The sequence below is a fragment of the Vicugna pacos genome, chromosome 27, assembly GCF_048564905.1.
Source record: "Vicugna pacos chromosome 27, VicPac4, whole genome shotgun sequence".
NCBI classification, from domain to species: domain Eukaryota; kingdom Metazoa; phylum Chordata; class Mammalia; order Artiodactyla; family Camelidae; genus Vicugna; species Vicugna pacos.
The window spans coordinates 6,136,850-6,157,779 of record NC_133013.1 but is presented as its reverse complement, the minus strand read 5'-3'; the positions used below and the strand labels follow the sequence as shown (position 1 = coordinate 6,157,779).

Below are 20,930 nucleotides of genomic sequence, written 5' to 3'. Positions count from 1 at the left end.
ATCAGGAGTGAGGAAAATGGCCCAATCAGGAGTGAGCTCAGGGAACCAATAGAATTTTAGGGGTAAGTTCCACTTTTCTAGAAATAAGCCATTTCAGAGGCAAAAAGTGAGATAGAGTCTCTGGGCCAGGGAACCAGATGGTGCTGACAGGAGAGTAGTGGCCCTGCCTGGGGGTCCTGCCAGTCTCTTTTATGGGGCTTCCCACCTCAGTATGTGTGATATTATACTGTATCCTTTTGCAACTTTTCTTCACTCACCATTGCTTTTGAGATTTAGCCATGTCGATCTGATTCATTGATTTTAATTGTTCTTTCACAGGAAGAAAATAAGCTTGTTTATTCCTTCCCTATTGGCTAGACAGGTTCTTTCCAATTTTTTTTGCTGTTTGCAGAGAGTGTACAGTCTTTCCTTCAGCACATGTGTGAGAGGTCCAGCCAGAAACAAATAGAGCAGTCATGGGGCATTGCCACGTTTCTCTTGAGTTTGTCTTAAGTTTCACTCCTACCAACATTTTAGAGGTTGTTTTGTTTTGTTTTGCCATCCCTCCCTCCCACCCCTATGAAAATTTCAAGCCACTCTGTGGGCATGTAGTGTTTATTGTAGTATTAACTTGCACATCTTGCTTACTGGTGATGTTAAGCATCTTTTTTTTTTAAATCAGGTTTCATATATTAGACCTTTTCTGTTTCTCTTGATTTGTATGATTTCTTCATATGTTCAGCGTAATACTCCATTCATTGTCTGCTGTATCTAGTGCCAGTACCTTCTCACACTTTGACTTTTTTTTGGCCCTAATCAAGAGGTAGGTATAGCTCAGTGGTAAAGTGCATGCTTAGCATGCGCCAGGGTTCAATCCCCAGTACCTCCATTAACATTAAACAAACAAACCTAATTACTCCCTCCTCCAATAAGTAAATAAATAAAATATTTTTTAAAAACTGTATTTTCTTTGGCTAGATGGTAGAGGGTGTAGCAGAAGCAGCTGGGCATGGGCTGAGGAAATCAACCCAGGCCAGGTCAACCATTTTTCAGGTTTATCCGGCCTTGGACATCCATGTCAGGGCAAGGGGAAACTACTAAAGGGCCTTAAGCAGAGGAATGACATCATTCATTCACCCATTCACTCATTCATGCATTCAAAAAAGTTCAGAAGTGTGTATTAAGTACCCAGCTAGGGACTTGGGGTTATCAGTGAATACAACAGAAATCCTTGCTCTTGAGAATCCATTTACATGTTAGTGAGATAACCGTCGGCCCAGGGTCAAGGGAGTCATGAATGGAGTCAGCACTGGAGTCAGGGAGAATGAGGAAAAGCCATCCATAGAGAAGATGATGCTTGTTGAAACGAAAGAGCAGTGCCAGCGGTGGGGATGGAGAGAGATTGTTTGTGTAGAATGAGCAGGACTTGCTGATCCTCAGATGTGGTCAGAGTAGGAGAGGGTGAAAACCATCTCATACCTCAAATGTGAGAAATTCAGGCAGATGGTGATGCCACAAAGTTTGACAGCATTTCAAGAAGATCTTCCCAAGTTTGATTTTCTGTGCTAAGTGAGTGTGAGAAGCCTCTGAGACATCCAGGTGAAAATGTTGAGCAGACAGTAGTCCATATAATGGTAGAAGAGGTCTGGAAGGGGAGACAAGGGAGAGTCATCAGCAGAAATGGTGCCTTATGTCAGGGTCTTGGATAAGGAAACACAGAAGTGGTTTATAGAATAAGAGGAGAACAGGGATATGGGGGTCATCAGACGTGCTCACAGGTAACCCGGTTCTTTCCTTTGGATCGTTTGGTAGGATCAAACTTCCCATTCCCTTGGATGTTGAGTGTGGCCACGTGGCTTCTTTGGTTAACGAAAGGTGAACAAAAATAACTGGAGGTGACACCTCCAGGCAGGAACTTTAAGGCCCCTGGCTGAGGTGACTGTAGGAACATCACTGAGATAAAGCCTTCATTGTTTTAGGTGTCTGAGTGAACCTGTGGCAAAACCCACTTGACCTGCTATGGTCATGTAATAGGAGAAAAAAGTACTTCCGCTGTGTAAGGCCACTGAGATGTTAGACTTACTTGTAACCTACCCTATCCTGAATGGTCCAGAAGTTGAGGAAACTCATTCTGGGGAGTTTGGAAAGAAGATCGTAAGTGTTATGCAATGGAAAAGCACATAGTAAAAGTACCTTTTGTGATAACTTGAAGCAGATCATGTACATAATGAACCCATAACTCTAAAGTTAGAACATAGAACATTGGTACCAGGAGCGTTGGTGGCTGTGGCTGCATTAAGAAAACTTAACAGGAAAGAGATGAAGCCAGAAAATACTTGGCTGGTTTGTATTCAGGAATGACCAGGATAGAATACGGAAGTGTACTGATACACAGCTGCTTCTGGACCCCCAGGCAGTAAAACATAAAACAGAGACAGAGGCAAATTAAATCACATTCTCAGGCAAAGATCAAATCCAGGATATAGTTGTCACTCCCATTGCCAAAATGGATTAAAATGATTTAGGATAAAGGTTTAGTTAGTGACTGGAGGCCCAATAAATATTTTTAAAAGGACAAGATGACTGAGAGGAGATGGGTTAAAATGTGGTCTGTCCACCCAAAGCATGATGCCCAAAGGTGCACAAGTAGGGAGAGAAAGATGCAGTGGAGCATGATGTGGGTAAATGCGCTTACAGCAAATGGAAGATACGTGCCTAGAAAAGAAATATCCTTGTGGCTGTTGGCATGTGGCACTAAATGGAATCAAATTGTTTTAAAGATTTGACCTGTCAAAGAAACTTTTGCCTGACCTTTCAAATTCTGTGATGACTTGAGGTTTAAAATAACCCTTAGGGCTCCACCTTTTGTGAGCCAGTGCATATAGCACATGGGGCCTAGAAGGGGACTGGAAAAGGGAGAAGGACCCCAGAGTGGAGTCAAGGTATATAGTTCCAAAAAAAGTATGTCATGACCTTTCTTATGTTTAAAAACAAAACAAAACAAAAAAACAGCTTAAATCTTCTCACTGTGACCAAATGGAATTTATACCTGAAATGCAAGGATAATTAAACATTTGAAATCAATGTCCCATGCCACATTAACAGAATGATTTTTTTTAACAAAACATGATCATCTTAGCTGATTCAGAAGAGGCATTTGAAAAACTTTAACATGATAGAGAACAAAACACTTAACAAACTAGAAGCAGAAGAAAACCTCAGCGTTATGAAAGCCATGTATGAAAAGCCGACAGGTGATCACACTCATTGGTGAAAGACGGAAATCTTTCCCTCTAAGTTCAGCAACAAGACAAGGATGTCCACAGTCACCACGTTTTTCAATATAATATTGGAAATTCTAGCCAGCTAGGCAAGAAAATGAAATAAAAGTCATCCAAGTTGGGAAGGAAGTTGTAAAATGATCTCTGTTACAGATGACATGACCTTGCATGTAGGTCACTAAAGCTTCCATTAAAAAAAAATCTGTTAGAATTAATAAAATCATCAAACTTGTGGTATACAAAATCAGTGTGCAACAGTCAGTTGCATTCTGATATACTAAGAGTGAACAATCTGTAAAGGAAATTAAGAAAACAACTCCTTTAAAATAACATACAAAGAATTAAATACTTAACTTTTCTAAGGGGGTGAAAGACTCTACACACTGAAACTGATGAGATAAAATACTGCTGAAAGAAATTAAAGAAGACATAAATACATGGAAAGACATTCCATGTTCATGGATTGGAAGATGCAATATTTTGAGATGTCAGCAGTTCCAAAAGTGATCTACAGATTCAATACAATCTCTATCAAAATCCCAATGACATTTTTTTTTTTTGCAGAAATAGAAAAACCCATCCTAATACTTACATGGAATTTTAAGGGACCCCCCCCCCGATAACCAAAACAACCTCAAAAAGAACAAAGTTGGAGAATTCATACTTCCTGATTTCAAAACTTACTGCAAAGCAATGGTCATCAAAATAGTGTGGTAGGGGCATTAAAGACAGACATGTAGATAGATCAGTGAAACAGAATAGAGAGCTAAGAAATATGGCCTCACATATATGGCCAACTGACTTTCAACAAGGGTGGCAAGACCGTTTCTTGGGAAAAAGACAGTATTTTCAACAAATGGTGACAGGAAAACTGTATATCTACATGAAAAACATGAAGCTGGACCCCTACCTTACACCATATACAAAAATTAACTCAAAATGGCTCAAAGACCTAAATGTAAGCCCTAAAACTACAAAACTCTTAGAAGAAAGGGGAAAGGAAAGCTTTATGCCATTGGATCTCACAATGTTTTTTTTTTTTATATGACAACAAAAGAACAGGTAGCAAAGGGAAAAAATGGATGAATTGAACCTTACCTAAATTTAAAACTTTTGCACATCAAAGGAGACAATCAACACAGTGAAAAGGGAATCCACAGAATAGGAGAAAATATCTGAAAATCATATATCTATAGAGGATAAGTGCCCAGAAAGTATAGGATTAGTATTCAGAATATATAAAGAACTTCAGCAACTCAATACAAAAAAAAGTTAAAAACTAGGCAGAGGACCTGGATGAATAGACATTTCTCCAGAGAAGACATACAGATGACCAGTAAGCACATTGAAAGAGGCTCAGCGTCACTAATCGTTCAGAAAACACAAACTGAAATCACATGAGATACCATCTCATACTTCTTAGGGTGACTGTTACCACAAAAACAGAAGACAACAAGTGTTGGTTAGGATGTGGGAACATTAGAACCCTTGAGCATTGTGCATTGGTATGCAAAATGGTGTGGCCACTCGGGAAAACAGTATGGTATTTCCTCAAAAAATTAAACGTGGAGTTACCATATGATCCAGTAATTCCACTTCTGGGTGTATAACCAAAAGAATTCAAACCAGTGACTAGAATCAGTATTTATACCCTCACTCATGTTCGTGGCCACATTATTCGCAACAGCCAAAAAGTAGAAGCAACCCAACTGTCTATTGACAGATGACTAGTTAAAGAAAGTGTGGTCTAAACATAGAATTAATATTATTCAGCCTTAAAAAGGGAGGAAATTCTGACACATGCTCCAAGTGTGAAACTTGAGGACATTACACTAAGTGAAATAAGCCAGCCACAAAAAAGACAAATCCTGTGTGATTTCACTTATATGAGAGCCTCAGAATAGTCAAATTCAGAGAGATTGAAAGTAGAATGGTGGTTGCCAGGATCTGAGGGGAACAGTGAATGAGGATTAAATAAATAGTGAACTGTATGGGTATGAAATTTCAGTTTAGGAAGATGAAAAAGTTCTAGAAATGTATGGTGGCGACGGTTGCACACTGACGTGAGTGTACTTCATGCCTCCGACCTGTACACCTACAAGTTGTTAAAATGGTAAATTTAATGCTGTGTATATTTTATCACAATGAAACAAATTATAAAAACATGGTAAAGTTTTGTCATGTATATTTTACCACAATTTTTAAAAAAACAGTAAACTTGAAAAAAAAAAACCTTATTGTCTCTTTTTTCCCCTGACTTCCTAGCATCATGTGTATTGTTGAGTACTCCCTGCATCTCAAAAGTAGTCTCCTTTCATGGCTTTTTTGTAGATTTGCTCCATTTTGAGCTCAATTATTAGTATTTTTGAGCTCCATTTTGAAACTTTGCAGACCAGTTTATTTATATATGACTTGAATGGTTCTTTTGTGACTACTAATATGAAAAATTAACGCTAACCCTTTTTGTGCAGCCAAGCCCCCCACGGGATGCTAAGAACCCACAGCTACTACAATTGTTGCTGAAATATTATTAACATGAATTTGAAATATTTCCTGACTGTACATAATATCCTCTTTTGTTTTCTGTCTTCTGTGTGTATTTAAGGAAAAATAAATTTTGCTACATTTGGTGGAGATACATAACATTTATGGTAACAAACAGCAATACCGATTTCTCCCTATATTTAATTTAGCCAAAGTTTTTTAGTCATTAAAGAAAAAGAATAAGACCTTCTCACTTTTATACATTGCTAGTAGGAATGAAAAATGGTACTACTTCTATGTTGGGGAATGTGACAGTGTCTAGAAAAATTAAATATTCACTTATCTTTTAGTCCAGAAATCCTACTTCATAGAGTATATCCTATAGCCATATTAGCAGCCATTTAAAAGATGTATGCATAAGGCTGTTGCAACACTGTTTACAGTAAAAAGCAAAAAATCCAAACAACCCAAATGTCCATGCATAGGGACCTGGTTGAATAAACATGGTGCATCTGTGCAGTGAAGAACGAGTCAGCTGTCGAAAGGAATAAGGAGTGTTTCTGTGTACTCCTGTTGCGTGCTCTGCCCTGTATTAAGAGAAAAAAAATAGTTTAGAAGGAGAAAATTTGTGTTGTATGCTATTATTTATTTGCCTCTACTAAAAACCAAGTAACGGAAGGATTAAAATGTAAAATTAAACAAGTGGTTACCTATAGGAGAAAAGACAGAATAGAATGCAGGGAAGAATAAAAGCTAGACTTATTTGAAACTTCTTTTATGGATTTGACTTTAGAATTGTTTTACCTAATTGTAAACAAAACTGAATTTAGAAAACCATCCCTAACAATAGAAATGACACAAAGGAACGTAACCACATGTAGAGGAACTACAGTGACTCTGCAGCACCCTCATTTGACCACTTATTCCTGGTGGGATGAACTCACAGGATAAAAGGAAACAGAAGCATCCTGAACTGTTTTCAGTCATCATGCTTTTTGGTGGTAGTATTGGCATTGTTATTTGGAGACTGTTGTGTGGGTTATCATGAGATTAAATCAATTGGTTAATGATAATGAGAAATAAGATTTTGGGCATAATTGGTAGGAGATAGAGATAGAACGTGGATGTGATTAAGTATAAACCCTGTAGTTTTGAATTTGAATTCGAGACTTCAGTATGAGTGTAAGATATATTATACCCAACAATTGAAAATATTTAAAACAATGACCGTCCAAGTAGCAAGAGCACCTCTAGCAGGAAAGTTGTGTTATCTAAATACCATCCTCTCTGAAAGGAACCAGGGCTTACTGGAGAAAGGGCTGATTCCAGGACAGGGACAAGAAACGTGTATGATGGTCCTGGAATATCTTGTCACACTAATGAGCAAGAAAGCTCTCAGGGTCGACGAGAGTTGTGTTAATTTGAATTGACTGTCTCTCGCTAAGGACTCCAGTGACTGAAAAATATCAAATGTGTTTCAGTTTATGGTTCATAATAACTCAAACACATACACACACACCCCCTCAACAAACAGTACTTTTGAAAGATGCTAGGGACCCAACTAATTTTTTTAAAATAACATTGTGTCAAAGATTATATTTAACTCATTATTTAATAAATGAACCAGTAAGCTGTTTAAAAGAGAATTCAAACAGTGTGCACAGACAGTCAATTGAAAATGCTGCAAGGAATTTCCAAAGAGATATAAAAGCAGTCAGCATTCCATGGGGTGGTAATCATTGCATCCCACCAGACAAAGTTCAATCATATGTCTGTCCTCAAAAATCATTTGCATTACTCTGAGTATTTCACAACTCACAGAGTTGTCAAGTAACTTAAAAACAATTAAAAAAAAAAGGCCAAGTAACTCAGAAAGGTACACAGACAGGATGTCTAGTAATTTTTTGTCCCCATTTCAAAGTCTTTAGCAAGTTTTCATGACACTGTCCCCCTTCTTTTTTTAAAAAAAAAATTTTTGTTGCATTAGATTTCAGTGCAGCAAGAGTATTAACTAACCACAGAGACCTGAATTTATTTTGCAAGTCTAGCAATATATCAACTAATTATTTTGAAATCTGAAAGACAGATGGAGAGAATCTAACATACATCCTTTTCCTCTATGAACTGGACCCTAGGGTATCAAAACCATTGATGAGGAGAAGTCTCCTTTTTTAAAAAAAAGTTTTACTTTTATATTTTATCTATTTATTATTGTATTATTTAATCATTTTATTTTGGCAGTGGGTGGAGTTAATTAGGTTTATTCATTTTAGAGGAGGTACTGGGGATTGAACCCAGGACCTCATGCATGCTAAGCATGTGCTCTACCACTTGAGCTATACCCTCCCCTGAAGTCTTCTTCAACATCTTGATTCCCACGAATAAAGGGAGAAGTGATGGAGTTTGACTAGCACTATTTTGGAAATCCTAATAAGTGAATGGATCCAAGCAGTCATGCAAAACAGCTGCTAACATCACAGAGAGGTACTACTTACCTTCTGTTAGTCTGAATTCGATCAAACCTCTGTATCTAACCACAAAATTAGAAAAAGTACAGAGGCTGGAGAAACATTAAGCAAGTTGAAGCTGTATAAAACTCTATAGGACGAATGAACTGGTTTCTTCAACAGATTTCAAGGGAGACACAATAATGGTGGGAAAAACCCATTAGTTTACAAATATCTAAAATTCAGGACAACCAGTTGCTCTGTATGGAACTCCTTTGAATCCTGTGTAACCTGATTCAAAGAAAGTATGAAGAAAATTTGAAACAAGGAAATGTGAACTCTAAATATTTGATATTAATGGATTATTAATTATTATAGATGTGATGTCCGTATTTTGACTATGTTTTCCAAAAGAGCTTTATTATTTTAGAAATACACACTGAGATATTTAAAGATGAAATCATACGATGTCTAATATTTGCTACAAAATAGTTTGGAAGAGAGAGGGTAGAAACACAGCTGACCCTAAGCAGATTAATTGTTGAGGCTAGGTGATGGGTGTGTAGGGCTGCCTTATTCTCTGTTCTCTGGTTTTGTATATGTATGAAAGTTTCCATAGTAAAAATGAAAAGAAATAAGCTTAAAGGCATTATAATAAACTTAGTAAATAAACTTCTTTCACTTGATTTTCTTTAGTAGTTTATTACTTGTTATTTTTGAGACTATATAACACTCTTTTGAGACTAAAGTATAGTATTTTCAAGTTTAGCTTCTAGAATATTTTACAATATATTTCAGATAAAATCATGGTTGCTGGCTGTGGCTTTTCAGAGATTTTGCCTTTTCTATTTGCTTTAGGGTAATATGAATTTGAAATTTTAACAAGTAATACTTTCCTTTAAAACAAAGAAATGCTATTCATGTAATTATTTGATCACCTGAAAGCTTTTTTTTAAGTTGAAATATAGTCAGTTATAATGTGTTAATTTCTGGTGTGCAGTGCAATGTCCCAGTCATGCAAATACACTACATACTCGTTTTCATATTCTTTTTCATTAAAGGTTATTACAAGATATTGAATATAGCTCCCTGTGCTATGCAGAAGAAATTCCAAAGCTTTTTAAAAGGCAAATAATTTTCCCTTCAAGTCTTTCCAAGGGAATAATCAATTTTTTTGTTTGGTTTGTTTCCAGATAACCTTTTTCATGCTGCTCTCTGCGGTGTGTGTAATGCTGAATTTGGCTGGTTCAATTCTCTCCTGTCAGAATGCTCAGCTAGTCAACTCCCTAGAAGGCTGTCAGTTGGTGAGTAATGAAAAGCAAGCCTTTTGATAAAGGTCATAGGCTTTGATTTTGCATGAAAGTAATTTTAAAAGTAATTTTATTGTACTCTTGGGTTTGTTCTGATGTATTATAATTGTTTAAGGAATTAAAGTTGAGTTGATTCATTTCTAAAAATTCTCCCACATTGAAATGTGTTCTTGTAAATCAGTTACTAATAGTATGAGTGTAGTGCTGTTTCAGAATAAATGTCTTTAGTAATGATTATTTTTTAGCATTTGTGGCATTGATTTTTCTCCCCACTGAATTTTAAATCCATTTTGTAAGTCGATTTTAAGTGCTGAGATACGTATCAGCTTGAGGTTGAGTGCATCAAAACAATTTAGTTCTCATTGTTCAATTGAAAAAAGAGGATTATCTTTTCAGTCTAAGAGCGTTGTGGACAGGATGCTGTGTACGTGGTGGGGAGTCGGTAAACAGTTCATTGGATGGAACCATCACTCCATATAGTGACTTAGCTCCTGGTTCGGTAATGCAGGTATGTGGCTGGGGCAGAAATCAGTGTGCCTCATCCCATCCCGTGAAAGTGTATGTGACCCTTGGTATGACCCTGGGGCTAGGAATGGGAGCGACATCTGTTTCTTGAACTTAGAGACTACATGGGGTTGCCTTTCAGAGCCACTCCCCCCACAGCTGTCCCTACACTTGCTCAGCCTGTGACTGTCACTACTGAGAGGTCAGGGGCGACACTCAACTTCCTGAAGCTTCTCTGTAGCAGGGCCATGCCTCTATTTCTTATGACTGTGTGTTCTGTTTACATATAGCATATATGGGGGAGGGTATAGTTCAAGTGGTAGAGCACATGCTTAGCATGCACAAGGTCCTGGGTTCAATCCCCAGTACCTCCTCCAAAAATGAATAAACTTAATTACCTACCCCCTGCCAAAATAGAATAGTTAAAAAATACATATAGCATATATGATGCACCATTTATATTTCTTTTTCTTCTGTGAATTGACTGGGATCTTTACCCATTTTTATTTATTTTATTTTTATTTTTTTCTTTACTAAGCAACTTTTTTCTTATTGAAGTATAGTCAATTACAGTGTGTCAATTTCTGGTGTACAGCATAATGTCCCAGTCATGCATATATGTGTGTGTGTATATATACATACACACAGACACATATTCATTTTAATTCTTTTTCATTAAAAGTTATTACAAGATATTGAATATAGTTCCCTGTGCTGTACAGAAGAAATCTGTTTTTTTATCTATTTATATATATAGTGGCTAACATTTGCAAATCTCAAACTCCCAAATTTATCCTTTCCCATACCCTTTCCCTAGTAACCATAAGATTTTTTACTATGTCTGTGAGTCTATTTCTTTTGTAGATGAGTTCATTAGTGTCCTCTTTTTTCTTTCTTTCTTTTATTTTTTTTAAGATTCCACATACAAGTGATATCATGTGGTATTTTTCTTTCTCTTTCTGGCTTACTTCACTTAGAATGACAATCTCCAAGTCCATCCATGTTGCTGCAAGTGGCATTATTTCTTTTTTTATCACTGAGTGGTATTCCATTGTATAAATATACCCCAACTTTTTACCCATTTTTAGATTTAACACTATCTTATTGATTTGTAAGAGCTCTTTATATATTGTGGTTTTGAGTCCTGTGGCTTATATTAGTCAAATATATTTCCTGGATTGCTATTTGCCTTTTAATTTTATTTTTTGACATAGAAAAAATTCTCACTTTTGTGTCTTCAAATCTGTTCATGTTTTCCTTTGCAGTCTTACTTTGGAACCAATAAAAAGATCTTTTCCTTCCAAAGATAATGTTACCCTGGTAATTTCCCCTAGTGTGCTTTTATTTTTATTTTTATAATTAACTCTTTAAAATCCTGGAATTTATTTGATGGATTTTTTTTCCTCTAAAATGGGTAGCTAGCTCTCCCAGAACTATTTCCTGAGTAACCTAATATTTCCCTGATGATATGAAATGCCACCTGAACATTGAGTCCTTTGGTGGCAAGTCACAAAAACTGATAAAGACAAAGGTCATTTATTGGAAAGATGGTGGGACCTAGTGAATATCCAAGAGGTTAGAGATTGAGTCTGGAAACTGGCTGGTTCCAAAAGGGCTTCTGTGGCTGCAGAAGCCTGACCCCAGCTGGGAGCCTGCAGTGGGAATCCTGAGTGCCTGTGGATGCCGTTCTCCAGGAGTCAGCAATCCCAGTGCTCTTAACCTCTTTGTCCATTTTCTCTAGACTCAGAGTCCAGGGAGGGAGCATTTTGATTGGCCTGGACAAGAAAGAATCTGCTTAACTGTTCCACCAATGAAATCCAAGAGATAACTCCCCCAAACTAACGTGTTATTAGGAAGGGATAAGGGAAGGGAGGCAGGAACGTATGCTGGATACTCAAAAAAAAAGAGCCTTATTTACTCTAACAGCATCATCATATTATGTGTGTGTGTGCGCGCACACACACACACACACACACACACTTATGACGGTTTGTCTACTTCTGGACTTTTCATTCTGTCTCCTTCCCATGTCTGTTTATACATATTCCAGAACAATACCACTTTATAAAAAACTGAAGTATAGTTGACTTACAAGATTATATTAGTTTTGATTGTACAACATAATGATTCAGTATTATTATAGATTATACTCCACTTAACGATTATAAAATATTGTCTATATTCCCTGTGCTGTACACAGATCAATGCCACCTTAACTACCTTAACTGTATATATTTATAACTCTGTATTTTTACAATCTACCCCGCTCCCATCCCAGACTTTAATCTACTTCTTAAAATGTTTCTTGCCTAGTTTTAAAAGTTTAGTCTTCCAGATGAGTTTTGAAATTTTTTTGTTGAGACTTAAAAGGAATCAATTTGAAATCTGAACTGGGATCACATTAAAATTATAAATCACTTTTGGGGAGAACAGACATGTTAACAACACCATGTTTTCCCTTTTAGGAATATTGTGTGTGCTTTGGTTTACCCAAAATGTTTTTATAAATCCTTCAGTACAGTTTTTGTTTTTCTTTACTGTATCTTGTACATTTCCATATCTGTGTCTTTTTCCTCTGTATAATTAAAAATTAAGTAACTTTTATTACATATACTCTGTTTTCCATTCCAGACTCCTAGCATCGCCTTTCCAGAAGTTTTTGATGGATGGGTGAGTGGATGGATGGATGGAAAAATGGAAGGGTAGGGTGGATGGATGGATGGATGGATGGACGGTCAGATGGATGGACGATAATTTATTTAACCACCACTAAATGACTAAATGAAGGATCGGTTAGGGATGTTTCTAGTCTTTTGTGTCACAGGACACACGACAGAAGACAGAGCAGGGAGAAGGGAGAACATCTTCCCGTCACCAGGAGGCCCAGCAGCCCTACTGCCTTCACAGAAGAGGTGCCTGTGGGTGAAAAGCCAAAGCCTATTTTCAAACACGTACTTTTAGAACATCTTTGTTTTCCCAGAGGCCCAAGGCCTGCATGCCAACACACAGCCCTCCTGATGAAGGCCCACTTCTGCAGGGCAAGGGAGGCATTTCCACATTGATCTGTGGTGTCCAAGAAAGCAGTGACACAGGGCAGAACTTTGAGGTTATTTTTCCATGTAAATCTGGACCAGCCCAGGCCCCACATTCCCTTTATTCATGTTGAGGATTTGCACAGGAAAAGAGTGATTAAAAACAGTCCTTTTTTTTTTTACACCCATGCTTTATTCCTGACTTCTGTAAGATTGAGAGCAAAGAGGATTGACTGGATGGGTCACCATTTAGTGCACTGTTAGCTTCTCAGAAGGGCCCTTATTAACTTATGGCACCTTCTAGCCTGGATCTCTAAGATTTAAAAAAAATATTTAATTTCTTTATTATTGTATTATTTTATTGTGGTGATAGGAGACAGTAATTAGGTTTATTTATTTTTAAAGGAGGTACTGGGGATTGAACCCAGGACCTTGTGCATGCTAAGCATGTGCTCTACATCCTGAGCTATATTCTACCCCCAGATTTTTTAGAATTCAAGAATGCATGTAAAATGCAAGTTTTATCGTTCTTTTCAACCTCTGTGAAGACAGTCATACAGCTTTCCTCTTGAGTTCATTAATAGTGTGAGTTGCAGGAATAGATTTCCTACTGGTAAACCACCTTTGCGTAACAGAAATAGGCCCTCCTCGGTCCTGGCATTGAGGGCAGACATATTATGCTGCATTTGAATTGCTTGTATTTTATTGAAGAGTTTTGTGTCGAAATTCATAAGTGAGATTGGCTGATGGTTTACCTTTTGGGGCTGTCCTTCTGCAGTTTTCATATTGGTTATGCTTACTGTACAGAATGAACTTGGAAGAACTTGAAAGCGTTTGGCTTGATCTGTGCTCTGAAACAACTCAAATAACTAGGAATTATCTGGATTTGTGGCATCTCAGGGAGTTGATTTGGCTGCTTTTAAATTTTTTTCTTTGGGGAAATATATTGGGGTGATGGAAATATCCTGAAATTGATTAGGTGTTTAACACTGTCAAGGTACTAAACACCAATTAATTGTACACTTTAAATTGGTGAATTATAGCTCAATAAAGCTGATATAATTTTTAAAGCCTTTTTATTGATTGCTAAATCTTCTCTTATTTCTAATGTTAAATTTTGTTTTCTCTCCATTGATTTAAAGTAATCTGTTCTTTACTAACCAGCTGTTAGTTTTATTAATCAAGATTACTTTTTTAAAGCTGTTTCACTGTGCTTTCTTAATCCTGTCCACTTTCTCAAGGAATATTTTGCTCATTTTCTACTTTGTATAGTTGGGTGTCAGTAGCACTACTGCATAGGTTTTCCTGTGGGTACTACTGATATAGTGCTCTCATTGAGTTATTTCTAAATAGTCTGCCATTGCCTTTTTGCTTTCCTCTTTCAGTGTTAAATTGATGTTCTTAATTTTCCAGGTGGCTAGATTTGGGGCTTCTTTTTTTTTCTATCCTTTACTATTAATTTCTAATTTCATTGCATGAGAGCATGTGGCCTCTAATTTCTACTTTTTACAATGTATAAAAAAATGTAAATTACTCAATACAGAAATAGGTTTTGGATGTGTTTTTATGGGCTTGTGTAAAAATACATATATACATACTTTCAATTTGTTGGGTTCAAAATTCATTCATGCATTTGTGTCTGTGAACGTGTCCACGCAGACAGAGAACGTCTTAAAATGTAAATTCAGTCATGTGCTTCCATCTCACGTGGAATATGCGCTGTCTTCCCTGCTTTGTTCTGGCCCCTCCTGCTTCACCAGCCTTCCCCCGTGTCCGGGCTCCCCCACCCTCCTCCTGTCTTCCCTTCTTCCTCTCTGCCTCCCAGACTTCTTCACCCACCAGGTGGGGCATCCCTCCACCTGTCCCTCCCAGCTTACTCTCCAAGGGATTCTCCCATCCCTCCTTCTGGCTTCCTGTGGTACAGCCCCTACCCCCACCACTCCCTGCACCCCAGCTTCCCATGCTGCCCCTGGGCCTCCCCCTCCACCCTGCCCCCACTACCCATGCTGCTCTTGGTCCCCCTCAGCCCGCCCCCATTTCCCATGCTGCCCCTAGGCCTGCAGGTGGTTTCTTCCCATCCTCCGGATTCCGGAGTAGGTGGTTCATCCAGAAGGGCCCCTCCTCACCCATGGGAGAGGCTCCCAGCCGCCGCTGGTCCCCGGGCGCCGTGTCAGTTGTCCTCCGAGTACTAGCGTTCGCACCTTCTGCAACTTGGCAGAGCAGCACAAGGCCGTGTCCCGGGCGGTGCCGCTCCTCCCCAGGGTCCCTGTGAGTGAGCCAGCCCGTGGGTCCCAGCTGTGCTTTCCTAAGGGCCCGAGGAAAGTAAAAATCATTTTGGGGATTTTAAGTAAACATTCCATTTTAGGGTAATGACGATTAAAAAGCATTATTGGTTTTCAAATGCTTTTTAAAATGCCTCATCGTATTTTGTTTAATTTGAGGCTGCTTTTACAATGAAATGTACAGCGCCTGAAATGTGTTTTAAAATTTTGTTTCAGTTATGACCTGCTTCATTCTGCAAAAGTTTTTCATTTACTTTCACACATTTTTTTACAGTTTTTAAATGAAAGCATAACAATCCTTTTCAAATGCAGGTCACTATAATATAATAACCGTTGTGTTGATGAGTATATTTCTTAAAAGGCACTGTTTTTCCTTTGTTTCCTTTTTTTTAATACGAAATAAAAGATTACTAGGTTCTCATATTAAAAGACTTAGGCAGTATATAAATTGGAATAAAACTGAAAATCTCTCTCACTCTCTGCCTGCCACCGGGGCAGGTGTTTTGATGGAAAGCAGGTCACCACCTCCTCCTTTCTTGTCTGTTTGTATTTCTGATTGAAGAGCTTGATCTGGACCTCTGTCCCGTGTGCCCCCCAAGTATGATGTGTGACTTCTGGTAGGTGGAGCCAGAGTGCAGCCCCTTTTCATAAAGGAATTCACAAAGGGCTTTTAACAGAACCCAGGAGAACAGGAGATAAATGAATTTGTCCATTCTAGGGACCTCATATGAGTGAAATCATACAATATTTGTCTTTTTGTGTCTGGCTGATTTCACTTAGCTTAATATTTTAAAGATTTCTTTTTTCTTTTAATTGGTAAGTTTAGCCTATGTATTTTCTTGCTTGTAAGAGGTGTTTGGTTTAAATCCTATTGACTCTTACATTTTATGTAATGTGTTTTAATTTTTACATTATGCCTCAGAACTGCAGAAATGCATTCTTCATTTTTTATAACTAACCTTGACTTGGCATGCGGCCACTTGTTTAGGAAAAATAAATTTGACTCCTCACTGCACAGTGATTTAGTCTTCTATCAGTTTAGAACAGTCTCTGCAAGATTAACTCTCTTTCCAGAAGGGATTCAGCCCATCAGCGGATCTTCCCCGTCCATCTTCTCCTTTTCTGCCCCTGCTGGCATCTGGGTCTGGGGGCCAGTTTAGTGTCAGAGCAGTAGGGGTGGGTGGGGTGGCGCTTGCTCTGTGCTGTCCTCCGAGCCCTTTTGGCCTATACCAGTAAAGGCCCTGGCCCCCCACCTCCCCGGGCGAGCCTTTGCGGGCATCAGCTCCTGACATCTGGGTTCCTTTCCAGGGTGTCATCTCCAGATCTAGTGGCTTGGGGTTCTCCTAGCTCTTCTAAGGACCATTTGGGGCACAGATGATGTGGGGGCCCCTCATGTCCCTCAGGTCCTTATGAGTGTAGGTGTAGGGGCAACATCTTAGACCCTCTTGCCCTAAATATGCCCTTTGTCATTTTCACTGCCTGGCAGCTGCCCTGTGTTAATTCCTAGCAGCTTAAAGACCAGGCTCCAGACACAGGGCACCAATCCACAGATGCTCATAAATGCATTTCCAGCATCTGCATCGTAGCATCCCTTCTCCCTCGTTCTCAGTCTGCTGTCAGAGTGTGAGGTGCTGGACCTCTGAGAAGGGACCCAGGCTGAGTTCTGACTGCCCTCAAGGCATGACTCTCTTTCTTGCTGGAAACTCTGTTCTTTGGCCACGTCCACTTCATCTTCCCCCTTGCCGGTCTTCCAAGCTACTGTCCCCAGGGCTCTTCCTCTTCTCGGATCCAGAACTCGGCCGTGGCAGGGGCTCAGGAAACACGTGCTGGATGCTGGTCTGAGCAGGTCTTTACAGCAGACTAAACATTCTGTGTGTGACAGCCCAGTTCAGTTAGCCAAAATCATCTAACAAATAGCTTCATGATTCGGTTATTGGTTTTAGAAAGTCATCTATTCTTTGCATGAGCCAGTTATTTTATTTTTTATTGCTGGGTTTATCAGGACCACAGGTTGAGATCCTCGGTGCCACGTTGTGGGGGAGGGCCTTGATTTGATGACTGTCTTGTACTTCCCAAAGCCTGTTAGAAATTTTTCTTGAGGCCTGTCACTGCATTTATTACCAGCACTCTAATCTCAAAATTGAAGGCATCCGGTAACCAAGCCAACACCAATTATGAAGCCATAGCCCTCCAAGGAGCCCCACAGTAACCAGGGCAACCCTGGTTTAGTTTCATAGTGATGAATAATAAATTATGAGAGGACATGGCCTTAGGCAGGGGCTTTTGGAAATGCCTGGCTTTAAAGATGAACGGAAACTTGGCTCAAAGTACACAGCCCCACTTAAGCTCTCCCTCCACCACCATCTCCTTCGAGGTTTCCAATCTTGCTGAAGGGATCAGATTTTATTCTACCCATCATGGGTCAAGACTAGTCTTGGCCTCTCTTGGTCGCACGGGAAATTTAATATTTGACTATTCTTTGTAGATTACATAGAATTGTGCCTTTGTAATAACATAGTTCTGTTTTTAATTCATCTTCATGTGAATTTGCCAGTAGCATCAGTGAACAGATTTCATGGCTAACTCAGCAGTTTGAAAGTTGACTCCAAACCCCAAAGTTTCCTAGTCAAGAAAGACTTTCTCAGCAGAATAAAAATGGATATGTTGAAAGTCCACTGGTGGTGGTTGCATGCAGATATCTGTCTGTCCTGTGTCCACTGCTTTCATCCGTGGGGTGATACATTTTTGCAGAGGCCGAGCCTCGAGTCTGGGATGTTCTGGGTGCTGGGAACGTCACAGTAACAAGGAGCAGAGATCCCTGTGCACCGCTCTCAGTGCCTGACTGACAAGCGAACAAAGGTGGCAGTTTCAGTGACAGGTAACAGTGCTACAGGGACAGAGCAGGAAGGTGTGATGAGGCGGCTTTTCTGAGCAGGTGACACAGGGGCTGTGCCCCAGTAATGTGCCAGTTGGCGTTTAAGGAGCCTGAAGGAGGCCCCATCTCTGAAGCCAGAGGGCATGTGGTGCTCAGAGCTGGCAGCTTCCTTCTGGCTGTGTGTCCCTCCGGGTTCCGTGGACTTTGAAGTCCTCAGACCCTGTGCTTTTTCCCTGCTGGACTTGACCTCTGCCTCCGAGTGAGACCACTGGACTGTCCTCTGGTCGTGGCTGCACTTCACGCCCAGGCACTAGGCGACCTTGTCACGTCTCCCCAGTCTCCAGCCACCTGCTGGGTGATGTTTCCTCATCCCTGGACGGAGATCTGGGTAAAGGCCGGGGTTGGGGGGTGGAATTGATCACTGCCCCACCTCCCACAATCACTCACAGAAATGGAGCAAGAACTTGGAGGTTACCCACTGTGCTAGCAATGTGGGCCCTGATGTGTACCCAGCGCTCCTTGGGAGACCCCCAGGTACCAACATGTGTAGGCTTTTGTCTCTTTGGCCTCCTGAGCTGGGGCCTGGGGCCAGAGCAGGGAGGGAGTGAGGAGTGGCCAGGTGGCAGACTCAACCCTCTTACCCCCTCCTTGGTGCTCAGCTGTGCCGTCTGCAGAGCACCTGTCTGCATCCAGCTGGGACGTCCAAGGTGTGCAGGGATGAGGCACAGGCTGGGGAGAGACCTGGAATCCCGGTGCTCCAGGGCCAGCCTTGCAGGTGACCCTCTGTCCCCTCACCCTGGCCCCCCCTGCTGCAGCCAGGCCTGCTGGACCAGTGTCGTATTCAACAGGCATCTAGTACATGCTCCAATTGTGGTCTCTGGAAGGAATACTGGAGATTGAAACTGGCAGGTTCTTGAGGGTGTTAGCGCCTCACCTGACTGTAGCACCTGTCACACGTGGTCCACCTGCCTTTGCACCCGCGTCTGCATCCCCCAGAGCCCGCTGCAGGCCAGCTGCCAAAGGGACAAACTCCCAAGGATGGAGGGTGAGGGTGTGGGCATGGAGATGCCAGGCCAGGCGTCCACATCGTAGAAGATGGAGAGCAGGTGGGAGGGCACCTCACTCCCTGAAAAGGAGAAAACACGACCCACAGGCTGCCAAGGGCGTGGCCAGACGCACACTCACCCCACCTGGAACCCAGCAGCCTGGTCGAGGGAGCAGCTCCCGCCGCCAACCCAGCGGCCTGGAACTGGGGACTTCTCAAAAAAAAGCCAGGAACTGGGATTTTTATAAGACATTCCCCAATTTTACCCTCAAATATTGTGTGAGCCCCACCTCCCCCACCCCCGCCACAAGATTAAAATAAAATAAAATAAAAAAGCATTGTTCATTTGCCCTGCCCATGTCCTCCCTCCCTTGGTTCTTACCTGAACCCCCCAACCCCACTTTATTTGGTATGTCCACATCACTGAAATGATGACCAGGTCCGGAGTCGTGAAGGGGTGGTGTTGTAGCAGTGTTACAGAACTCGGGTCTGGCCGCTTGCTGCTCACAGATCAATACTGGAGAGAGGCGATGCTGATAGAAAGGAAATAATCTGGGGAGATGGTGGACTCCGTGTCCCCCGCCAAAGACCATCTCCCAAGATTCTGCTCAGCCATGAAAGTTTTAAAGGGAAAAGATGTAATCTTAAGTGACACTGAGATGGGGGTCAGAGTCGTCACCCCCCTCCCACTGCGTGCAGGCCTCTCGACTTCTCGTGATCTTTCCTTAGGTGCTGTATTGTTCACACAGTTGGTTCACGAGAGGACTGAAGGGGAAGCTGGGAAGAGGTCTGGCCATCTGTTAATTACTTAGTCTCCGTTTCTACTTTGATTTAGGAAAGAACCAACAGGTCAGGCCAGGTATTGTGGGATCAGAAGACTGGAAAGGTGTGCTAAGGCCCGAGATGAGTAGGGCACAGGGGCTGCTCACAAGGAGTAACTGGAGAGAGGCAGTTCTGCCTAGAAACACAACAGCCCAGGAGCAGTGTTTCCTCGTGTCTGACTCTGAAGGTCACATACTATTACGTTGGATTAGAGACCAGAAAACGATTAAAACTAGTGACAATGTTCTCCTCTTTAGGTTGATAGTTTTGTTATGTTCTCGGAATGGACAGATGCTAGTTGGCAGGCATTGGTGTCAAGAAATAGACACAATAATTCCAAATGGGGCTGCGCCTGACGGAGCCGGTGCGGGGTGCTGCTGCCCCTCCAAAGCTGGGGGCACGGAGGGGAAGCAGCCCCCCACTGCTGAACTTCTGCCCCCCTGGCTTCTCCCTGTGGGTTCTTCTGAGCGTTAACTGTGGAAGATGTGATGGATGTTATTTTGAAGAGCAGGAATAAGTGAAGGAAGGGAGGTGGGGGGTGGGATGCCCCTTCCCGTGGGGGTGGCAGCAGGCACCAGAAGGTTAACAGTCTGAGACGCCACGCAGGAGAGTCCGTTTCATTTTTAAAAACACTCTTTGCCAAGTTAATTTGCCCACAGAGCATCATTTAGGTTCCTTCCAATGTTTCTGTTATTCCAGACCCTGCTGCCGCAAAGAGTCCCACTCGGGTCCCTCCAGAAGAAAAACGCTAAATGTGCCTCATTTTCCCGTTAACCAGCACAATTGTTTTCAGCCCTGTCTCGTTTCTGCCAGCCAAGTAGAGCTCTGCTTTGATTACACTGCTGACTAATGAAATTGCAGAGTCTGGC

At 40.9% G+C, this 20,930-nt stretch overlaps 1 protein-coding gene across 2 annotated transcripts in view; it reads left to right on the top strand.

Moving 5' to 3' along the window:
* Nucleotides 1–20,930, top strand: part of ENTREP2 (endosomal transmembrane epsin interactor 2) — a 275,220-nt gene that overhangs the window by 207,774 nt on the left and 46,516 nt on the right. For both annotated transcript variants that reach the window (XM_072950670.1, XM_072950669.1), the window contains exon 3: nt 9,385–9,495. In XM_072950670.1, the coding sequence (XP_072806771.1) occupies nt 9,385–9,495 (111 nt within the window). The remainder of the gene's footprint in view (nt 1–9,384; nt 9,496–20,930) is intronic.